The following is a 10,708-nucleotide window of genomic DNA, read 5'->3' as shown; positions in this document are numbered from 1 at the left end:
GGCACTGCACGTCATTTAAACCTGTCCGCCCCTCTCCACATCCAAACACATCCCAACCTCAACTCTGGCTTTTAGTTCCCTTTTGCAGCTTTGTGTCATGGAAAAAACTCTATTCTATTCTAAGCTTTCTGAATTCCATCTGCATGCCTGGACGTTGGCATTTGACCACATTTGATTATAAAGATCTTCTTTGGAAAACAATTAAAGTCCTTTATAAATAGGTCAGATTTTCATTCTAAGGTTCCAGAGAGGTACAATAATGTCGGAGTGTATCAGGGATTATCATCAAGAAAACTTACGAATTTCACGAACATTCTGTTTAGGGTTTCCTTATCAATGTCTTACCTCTTATCTGAATGTGAAACCTCCACCAAGTGCTGGAAAGATGTTAAAGGTGCATTATGTAGAAATGAAGTAATAAATAAAAAAAATCATGAAAAAAGTTGTCAAATTAAAATTGTCAGCGCTGCAGCATTAGCTCGCAGGAGACACGGCAAACATCACACTCACTGATGGTAAACAGTAGTTACGTCCCTCCTTCCTTTGTTTTGAAAGGAGAAAAAGTGACAATCCTCAGCCAGTTGGATATGAAATGTGTTTCAGTGTAACCTTCCTTTCAAAATGACTGAAACATTAGACTCTTTTGGGATTTTCTCACTGTAAAGTTCTCACTATATTGTTACAAAAGTCCAATTTTAACCCTCTGGAGGCAGGCATTGCAGATACATATTTCATGAGCATCTTTTAACGCAGAAGTACCCCTGAAGGACATAGTTGTTCGTCCTTTTATCAAAACTTATTTTGAGCCTGAGAGGGTTAAAATGAAAGGTGATTCAAACAAGATGATGAACCTTAAAAATGCAATCACTTGTTTTATCTCCATTATGCAAAGCTGCAGTATCAACAAACATAAAGTAGCATGAGATTATTTCCATAGAAAATGAAACCATATTTAAAATCTTGTTCAGCATTAAATTCCCCCTGACATAAACTCCTCTTATCAATTTTTAGATTTATCTCTGATATTTAGCTGATTTTTTTTCACGAGCCACCAAACGTTTTTTGCACTTATCAGTATGATTTACAGTGGCGGCTGGTGCAAAATAAACTTTATTGGGGATATGTGTGAAAAAAATGTCTTTGCCAGTCTATAACCAGTATTCAAATGAACAGTTGGAAAATGACTGCAGTTCAAAACAATTATTTATTTCCATTGCTCAAATAAACAGTGTTACAGATGGCCAACATTCAAAGGTATAGATAACGTAGACAATAAATATACTGCTCAAGAAAATAAAGCCTACCATGTGAGCAACCACATGTAGTCCAAAATGTCCATTTTTGCCCCTGGTCTGTTCTGTTGGGTCCATTAATGATATAAAAAACAGAACATGAGAAAACAACAGATTTATTTTTGTCTCTGTTTACCAATTATGTTTATTTATTTATTAACTAGTTTTTAAACCAGATTTTTCTTTTGCTATTAACATGGCTTGTAATTTAATTAATTTTATACTAAAACCTAAATTAAGAAATACTGTTTTAAATCAAATAACCCAAATTCACAGAGACACCGATACCCTCAGATTTTAAAAACAAAAGTTGTAAGTTATTCGAAAGTACAAATGCTAGTTTATTTATTAGTTCATAGATTTCCATAATGCCACACCCTTTTCTCAGTTAAACCATGCCCAACATTTTATAAGCATCAACATTTTAGCTTATATGTCATTTGATCACTTAAATAAATGCAGATATGAAATGAATCCACAATTGATATTAAATAAGTCTATGTAAATCAGACGTTTTATTTAAAATACTGTTCCACAAGTTTAAAACGACAACAAGAAATTTTTAAATACAAACATCATTTTTATATAAGTTTCTTTGTGAATGTGTGAACCAGTAAACAGTAAATAATCAGTTGTGTCTGTGAAAGCTGTAGTAACAGCTAGCGAAAAACCCTTACTCTTGAAACCAGATAAAATAATCAGTTCTCATGTTTCCATCCAGTTTAACATCAATAAAACATATAAATCCCTGATAGACAGAGTATGTTATCAATCAAATCAAACGACAGTCTCCATATAATTAAATGTTATTTAGATAAAAAACACATAAAAAACTGCATTTCTATTTTGTTACTGGTTACATTTATTGTATTTGATTTTTATTTGAGTAGTTTACACATTCATTGTGAAATCCAAATACATTCATAATTTTTCTTTTTGAAACAAAAATGTGTACCCTTTAAAACAGAATTTTTATATCTGTATGAATGCCTCTGCGTGTGCTCATTAGATGTAGTTGGGTATTGATTGGTCTTGAACTGATAACTAGTAGTTATAGGGGCAACAGAGATGGCAGAAGAGGAGTTAAAGTAACACTAGTTTCTTGCTCCTCCGCCCCACTGGTTGAAAGTGGAATTAACAGTTGTAAACAACCCTGCAGCAGCCTTTTGTAGCTAGAGTTAATGAGCTAACACTAACATGAGCCAAATGATACTAAAATCAGCCACATAGTAAAAAGATCCACACTGTTGGTCTAAAAATATTATTATTCAAGTCCAGTGGCAACAATGCCAGGTCACCATCAGTCCGTGATCTCAGCTCCCTCATCTGAGTAGGCTGAGCTAATGTTCACTCTGGTTTTAGCTTTTTGCTTTGCCTCCAAAGACATTATTCACTTATTTTTACTTCCGGGCTCTCCCATGATGCCAACAAAAACATAAACAACTTCTTGTGCTTTTTTGGTTGACTGGCAAACGGAAAATGCTAACTGCTATCATAATAGCTAACAGCCATAAAGCAGGTAAGGAGCTTCCCCTATAGGGCACCTGCTTCACAAAACTGTCACGTGCTGTTCAAAGTGAAGTTGGAAAAGTTTTTAGTCACACAGTCACTTAAACCCACTTTTGAAGGAAGAACTTAAAGTGGGTGTCAAGGCTTGGGCGGGGACTCATTTCATCCACGCTTCCTGTTAGGAAATCACTTATGAAAGAGGTGTCACCTGGCAGACCGAGACAGCGGCACTGTCAAAAAACGAGTTATTAACAAGCACGTGCGCACTCATGCATGCACGCAAACACACACAGTAAACTTACCGCTTAGGAGAAATGCACACATATTCGGCAGCATCCTGGAGGATTTTGTGTTAACCGCAATCATTAGATGAAAAGGAGAGGAGGGCATTTTTTTCAAGGAAGCAAGCGCCTGCGAGCGCCAACGTTTCATATCGGCAGGTGAGTGGTTGAGCCAGGTGGGGGTGCGGCTGCCTCACCTGGAGACCGGTGCAGTGCAGCCACGTAGTAATTTGCTGATACCACGTTTTTCAGCTTAGCCATCAACCACAGCTGAGTCTAAATAAATGAGGAGCAGAGTTTATTACCCGAAGACGGAGATATGATTACGGTTTTGAGCTGACATATTAAATTCAAAGTAAGTTGCACTAAACTACCACACTAATGATTACACACGTCTACAGCACCATTAGACACATGTCTATACAGGCCATGAGCTAAAAAAGTTAATTTAGGTTTTACAATTTCAAGTGTCAAAAACTGATTAGTTACTTTAAGTGCCCGCCCAGTAATCTGAGGGTTACAGGTTTGAACCCTGCTCAGTCTGTCACAGTTGTTGTGTCCTTGGGCAAGACATTTAACCCTCTTTACCTGCTGGTACTGGTTTGAAGGAAGCCTTGTATCAGTCAGTGAACTCCAGGGCTGCTGTGGCTACACTGTGTTTATTTCTGCTGCCGCAGCGCAGCCCTCTTAGTCCATAAGGCAACACCTCCTTTTAGAGCCTTTTTTCAAACAGGAAGTGCGGGTGGAGTAAGATGAAGATGATTTATTCAAAGACATAATTACTAGAATGAGTAAGGTTACCTGAAACATTCAACACTTCTGTAAAAACAACCTCTTACAGAAATTTGTAATGAAATGGAAAACAAATCAGCACCGGCGAATCTTATAAATAACTGCAACCGAAAACAAAAACTTTATCTGTTATGTTCCATTTGGTACTCTTGTAGCTTATTGTATGTAGGGTGGATTCTCATGCGTGTTTAAACATTATGTTACCCAAATCTTTCTCCACACACGCTCACATTCAAAGGCTTTTGTTCTGTGTGGACTCTCATGTGTTTGTTTAAATGTGTCTTTTGGCTAAATCTTTGTCCACAAAGCTCACAAGCAAAAGGTTTCTGTCCTGTGTGGACAGTAATGTGACAGTTTATATGTGCCTTTCGGCTAAATCTTTGTCCGCAGAACTCACAGGCAAAAGGTTTCTGTCTTGTGTGGACAGTCATGTGACTGTTTAAATGTGTCTTTCGACTAAATCTTTTTTCACAGAGCTCACATGCAAATGGTTTTTGTCCTGTGTGGACTCTTATGTGACTATTTAAATTAGCCCTTTGGCTAAATTTTTGTTCACAAAGCTCACAGGCAAAAGGTTTCTGCCCTGTGTGGACTGTCATGTGACTGTTTAAATGTGTCTTTTGGCTAAATCTTTGCCCACAGAACTCACAAGCAAAAGGTTTCTGTCCTGTGTGGACTCTCATGTGATTTTCTAAATGTGCCTTTTGCCTAAATCTTTGACCACAGAGCTCACATGCAAAAGGTTTCTGTCCCGTGTGGATTCTCATGTGTGTGTTTAAAATTCCCTGTTGGCTAAATCTTTGTCCACAGATCTCACAGACCAAGGGTTTCTGTCCAGTGTGGACTCTCATGTGAGTGTTTAAATGCGTTTTCCGGCTACATCTTAATCCACAGAGCTCACAGACAAAGGGTTTCTGTCCTGTGTGGATTCTCATATGTGTGTTTAAATTTGCCTTTTGGCAAAATCTTTGTCCACAGAGCTCACAGGCAAAAGGTTTCTGTCCTGTGTGAACTCTCATGTGAGTGTTTAAATGTGACTTTACGCTAAATCTTTGTTTGCAGAGCTCACAAGCAAAAGGCTTCTGTCCTACGTGGACTTTCATGTGTGTGTTTAAACTTGATATTTTACAAAATCTTTTTCCACATTCATCACAACTGAATGACTTTAGTTCTGTCTGGACCTTCCTGCATGAGTCGACATGTTTCTTTATTTTAAATTTTTTTTTATCAATGTAACAGCCTGGTGACCTTATTGCTGAGTGACTTGTCACACTCACGTGTTTCTGGAGAGACAACTTGTGGAGAAATTGTTTACCACACTCAGGGCAGCTAAAGGATTTGACACTCTTAATGTCTGACTCAGAAGACCTGCTCTCATTCCAGTCATCGTCTTCATCTCCAGTTTCAGCCCCAGAGTCCGACAGCTCAGAGTCTCGACTCACATCATCTTCACTAACTTCAGTGTCAGAAGAATCAAATGTCTGTTCATGAGGGATCAAATATGGGTTAGCACTAGTATCTGCACTTCCACCAGTTTCTGCCCTCACCTGATCAGCCGAGCTGCTGGTTAGAATATGTATGTTTTCTATTTGCTGCAGATAAAGCTGTGAGAACAGGGGTTTATCTTCATCACCCTCACTCTTTATAGAAACAGCAGTGCAAGGAAACCTGGCAGCTTCAGTCTCCTCCATCAAAGGGAGCTGTTCTCCCTCCAGACTGGTCCAGAATTCCTCCTGTTCCTCCTTAATGTGTTCTGGGTCCTGCTGGTCAACACCAGCACTCTGTTTTTCAAGAGCTTCTTCTTTAACCAGCATCATCTCTTGAACATCTGTAGGAAACACAGAAACACACATTGTGAATTACTAACCTTTGTAAATTTATATTCACACATATTCAAGAACACACTTTTTAATGCTTGATAATTTTTTATTTATTTAATCAAATATGATAAACACTCACTGGCCACTTTATAAGGTTTAACTGGTTCAATAGCTTCTTTTTGTGTTTTACAGAAATAGGATAATTAGACAATCACATGGAAGAAATTCAGTGTAACTCAGTAACTCATCTAGACAAATTGAAGGTGACTTAAGTTTACCCCAGTAAACAGTCTTGATTGTGGGCTTCATTGTATCATGGGGCTGGGGGCTGTTGACTAGAGCTATGAGGCTAAATAAAGACCTGGGAACTCTCTTCTTATCAATTCTGCAATGGCAAATCTGCAAAACAAGCTAGCTTTTAAACACAAATACAGTCCTGGAACTTTCTGTCGGCTATCATCACTAGACCATGCCCGCCTGATACCGGAACATGCATTGCCAGAGTAAATGAGAGAGCACAAATCACCAGTTGCTATTTTCTAGGTCCAAATGTCTTTTGTTTTTTGTGATTTCAAATGGATTTTTGCAGGGACTTTGGTAGTTTGCCCCAAATTTCAGGAGGCAGGAGCCGTCTGTTTGTCCTTCATTATTGTGCAAAGAACCTCTCACATCACTGGTGTTTCGCTGCAAAATGCACAAACGCACAATGAGTGGAGGACCCGGTTAAATGCAGAAGTGCGATGGTTCAGTGAGAAACAACCAGATAGAGAAATTGTTGGTCTCGGACCGAGCCATGTTATTGGCTGAGGTATTTGGACAAAACCACTTCATTAAATCTTTTACATTTTATTTTTTTATCTCCACAATTTACAGCCATGGCCAAAATTGTTGATACCCTTCGGCCAATGAAAGAAAACCATGAAGAAAACGCACAATGGTCACAGAAATAACTTGTATCTGACAAAAGTGATAATAAATAAAAATTTTATGAAATTTAACCAATGAAAGTCAGACATTGCTTTTCAACCATGCTTCAGCAGAATTATTTAAAAAAAAAAAAAGCTCAACAACACTGAGGTCAGGGTTCATAGAAGGCCACTTTAGAATAGTCCAATGAGTTTCTCTTGGCCATTCTTGGGTGTTTGTGGTTGTGTTTTGGGTCATTGTCCTGTCGCCCATGACCTGTGACCCATGACTTGTGACTGAGACCAAGCTTTCTGACCCTCATCAGCACATTTCTCTCTAGAATCCCTTAATAGCCTTGAGATTTCATTGTACCCTGCACAGATTCAAGCTACCTTGTGATAGATGCAGCAAAGCAGCCCCAGAACATAACAGAGCCTCCACCGTGTTTCACAGAAGAAACAGTGTTCTGGTCTTGATACGTTTCATTTTTCCATCGGTGAACATAGAGCTGATGGGCCTTGGCAAAAAGTTAAATCTTTGTCTCATCTGTCTGTAGGACATTCTCCCAGAAGCTTTGTGACTTGTCAACATGTAGTGTGGCATATTCCTGTCTGGCTTTGTATGATTTGTTTTTCAACAATGGTGTTCTCAGGGCTTAATTTGAGCCAGATATTGCCAGAACAATTTTATTTTGAAAGGACCGTTCTGGAAACTGTCTGCTAGGATCCGGCAACTCACGCGACAAACTTGTGCTATACGCAGGATTCGAATTACAGGTGAGCTAAAGGGAGCTCCTGGAAGCCCTCAACTTCCACACCCAGGGAGAGCCCAAAAACGATCCTGGTTCTACTTATATCACATTATTTATGTGGACTCTCCAGGGATTATTTGGAGCTGAGAGGCACAGAGCTCTGATTGTTGATGCGCTCCAGACAGATGCGTCCTGAGCACGGCCACAGTAACATTCTCAAAGTGTTGTCACCTCAAAAACAAAGTTAACACACAATCGTTTATGTCGGCTCAAATTCTTTTAAGCTTTCTGTCTTTTATTTGTGCCTGATGCATTACGCTGCTGCGGAGCGGAGCGCATAACCTGTTTCGTCCTCTGGTGACTTCACCGCACCGGTGCGGTCTGCACTCACTCCGCTATATTTGCGGTCAGTAGATCTTTTTGAACCGCAGTTCAAAGATAATTCATGATTATTAATTCAAAATACATGAAACCAGGTAGCAGTTTTTCTTTGAGAGGAGATGCAGGAAGATAACAGAGACAGGACAGAAAAATAGTCAAATAAAAACAAGTTTGTTTGTTACCTGGTGGTTGCAACAAACATTGAAAGTAATCAGAAGTGAGGAACAGAAAATGTAATTATTCTTTCAATGTTTAGATCAGCAGGAACTCTGAGAGACTGCAGGCGCACCAGTGAGTTTGCAGCCGCTGTGCAGGGGGAGAGGGCTGAAGCAGGGGAACAGTAAAGATGCAAAAACTACCACTGTTGAAAGAAATCTATGGTAACTTTGAAAATGTGGGGGCAACTTTAATTACTTGTCAACCATTTGTTAGCCATTTAGCTAGCTGAGCAAGGATACAACCGTAGGTGTCTTGTAGCCTAGTTTTGGTCAAAAATTTCCCAGAATGCACCGCTGTATTTTCAAAAGGATGGCGGATCAGAAGCCGGCAGCTACTTCGGGGGCAAATTTCAAGTTTAAAAGTAAGTCAACTAATTTCAAATGTTTTTTTTTTAGATCCAAAGAAGTTATCTATGGTTGGTTAGTTGCTTAGTAGTTGCAGCTTCGGTGGCTAGTAGGTAGTAAGTCACTTATATATTACATTTAACAAATATAGACACAATTTCAAAAATAAAAGGCTTGTTATATGTTTATATTGAAATGTATACGTATAAAATAAAATGGTATCTCCCGTGTCATGTGACGTTACGTGATCGCGGCTTCAGCGGCGGTCACGTTTTCTTTGACCAAGGAAGGACAGTGTCCTCATAAGCAAGGCGCCTGGCCTCGCAAGACATCGCCTCGCTGCGAGGCCAGGCGCCTTGACATTGACAAAGACTCCAGGTCTATTTCATGAGTTTATTTTTTTTTTTATCTGTTGAAGCATGGTTAAAAAGCAATGTCTCACTCATTGGTTACATTTCATCAAATTTTTATTTCACATTTGTCAGATTCAAGTTAGTCCTGTGACCATTGTGAGTTTTTCTTTCATTGACCAAAGGGTACTGACACTTTTGTCTATGTCTGTTTTTATAGCTATACAATCAATGTTAGATTGTTGTTAGGAGGTTTAAATATGTTTTAAGCAATTTTTTTTTTCAAATTTGCCGTAGTAGCTTTAAACAAAGAACTGCCTAACTTGCTCGGGTAGAAATTCCACTCACCCCTTAAAATACTGACTTGTCCTTTATTTGGTTGTTAAATTTTGTGTCCCGCATTGAACCAAAACCTCTCACACACATGTGAAAACCTCTCATACACACATGGGAAAAACTCACACACACACACACACACACACACACACACACACACACACACACACACACACACACACACACACACACACACACACACACACATTCGTGGAGCAGTACCTGTTTTCATGCTGTCCAGATCCATATGGAACCGATGTGTGGTTCGAGTGAAGTACACTGATCAGTCACAGCTGATCCTGAAGTTGGGGCACCTTTTATTCAGCCGTGTTTTGCTGGCAGCTTCAATAGAAACAAAGCACAAGAGCTGATTAAGATTTGCTGCTTTAGAATGACATATGATTAAAGATGCAACGGTTTTGGTCAGCTAAAATGTATTTAGACAGAACTTTTGGTTCACATCGCTCAGCTGCAAGTCCCAGCCATTTAAACCAAAAGGGTTCAATTGAAGGCAATTTGACTTCTTTGGTTTCTTGAAGACATTTTGCTTCTCATCCGAGGAGCTTTGTCAATTCCTGGATGACTGAGAACCTTCACCAGCATCCCAGCCATTTACATTCTGCTGCTTCTGAGACCAGTGCCAAGTGCTGCCTGCAACCGTTTTGTTTGACCAGCATGGGGAATTGTGCCATGTTCATCGATCTCCAGTAACTAGAAAATAAAAGAAAAAATCAGGAGGCTCATGTATAAAGAATCCCCTCAGATTTCCTGGAGACTGAGATTGTGTCAGTAGCTGAAACTGAGATGTTATCAGGAGAAACTGTCGTTAATTAGACTTTCTAAAACAGCATCGTGGATAGAAGGAATAAAATAAATGAAATCAACAACTTCTAAACAGATGAGATGTTATTTGTTTCTGGGAAGATTGGAGTTCTGCCTATCTAAAAATAAAATAGTACTAGTTTAAAAGTATTACAGCACACCCAAAATAAAATTACATATAGATATTTAGCTGGGCCTATTTAAAATGAGTAACAGTGCTATCTTAAATGTGTTTCTAAAACCTGTAAATACTCTGCAATCTTTTTCCACACAGTAATATGAATTTTACTTTTTAACTCTCAAAATGTGTCTAATATTAATAATAATACGTCTAATGTTGAGATTTTTTAATCTTTAGAGACTTTCGGTTATGTTTTTCTTTTTGTTTAATCTATTGTATTCTAACCTTAACCCTATCAACCAAAGCAGTTGTTATAACGGATTTCCTTAAATATAATATATCCGGTAACAACATAGGTGACCGGTAATTTGAAATTAGGATCATTTATATTATTGCTGTAAGAGATGCGATTGTTAAAAGCGTAAACTAATCAAGCTACGTGGTCAATGGCAGAAACGACTACGACAGATGAAAACAAATGTCACTGGTATTTGGAGAAGAAATTAATTTAAGTCTACTATTAACCTCTGTAGCGTTTCACGGTCATCGACAATATTCTTCTGGTTTCTTCTTTTTCTTCTCGTGTGTTTACCGAGCTGCGCTCTTCTTCGTGGTCATGGACGTTTAGTTTGGCTCCCTCACGTCGTTGTAGCGCCTCTACCGTCACCAGCTGGGACTACATAATAATAATAATAATAATAATAATAATAATAATAATAATAATAATAACAATAATAATAATAATAATAATAATAATAGTAAATACACAGCAGAAAAATACCGA

The 10,708-nt window shown here is 38.5% G+C and overlaps 1 protein-coding gene across 4 annotated transcripts; it reads right to left on the bottom strand.

Moving 5' to 3' along the window:
• Positions 1-3,830: 3,830 nt before the first annotated feature.
• LOC107386456 (gastrula zinc finger protein XlCGF57.1) lies at positions 3,831-10,568 on the bottom strand. 4 transcript variants are annotated; one of them, XM_054730549.2, is made up of 4 exons: positions 10,450-10,568; positions 9,598-9,692; positions 9,204-9,323; positions 3,831-5,702 (listed from the first exon to the last, which is right to left on the bottom strand). In XM_054730549.2, exons 3-4 carry the CDS (start codon positions 9,226-9,228, stop codon positions 4,075-4,077), a joined length of 1,653 nt encoding a protein of 550 aa, XP_054586524.1. In that variant the 5' UTR covers positions 9,229-9,323; positions 9,598-9,692; positions 10,450-10,568; the 3' UTR covers positions 3,831-4,074. The 4 variants fall into 4 exon arrangements, with proteins under 4 accessions (XP_054586524.1, XP_054586525.1, XP_070411403.1 ...); XM_054730550.2 differs by lacking the exon at positions 9,598-9,692 and having other exon boundaries at positions 10,450-10,555; XM_070555302.1 differs by lacking the exon at positions 10,450-10,568 and having other exon boundaries at positions 9,431-9,636.
• Positions 10,569-10,708: the final 140 nt, after the last annotated feature.

The sequence above is a fragment of the Nothobranchius furzeri genome, chromosome 10, assembly GCF_043380555.1.
Source record: "Nothobranchius furzeri strain GRZ-AD chromosome 10, NfurGRZ-RIMD1, whole genome shotgun sequence".
Classification (NCBI taxonomy): domain Eukaryota; kingdom Metazoa; phylum Chordata; class Actinopteri; order Cyprinodontiformes; family Nothobranchiidae; genus Nothobranchius; species Nothobranchius furzeri.
This window is presented reverse-complemented; position numbering and strand designations above follow the sequence as displayed.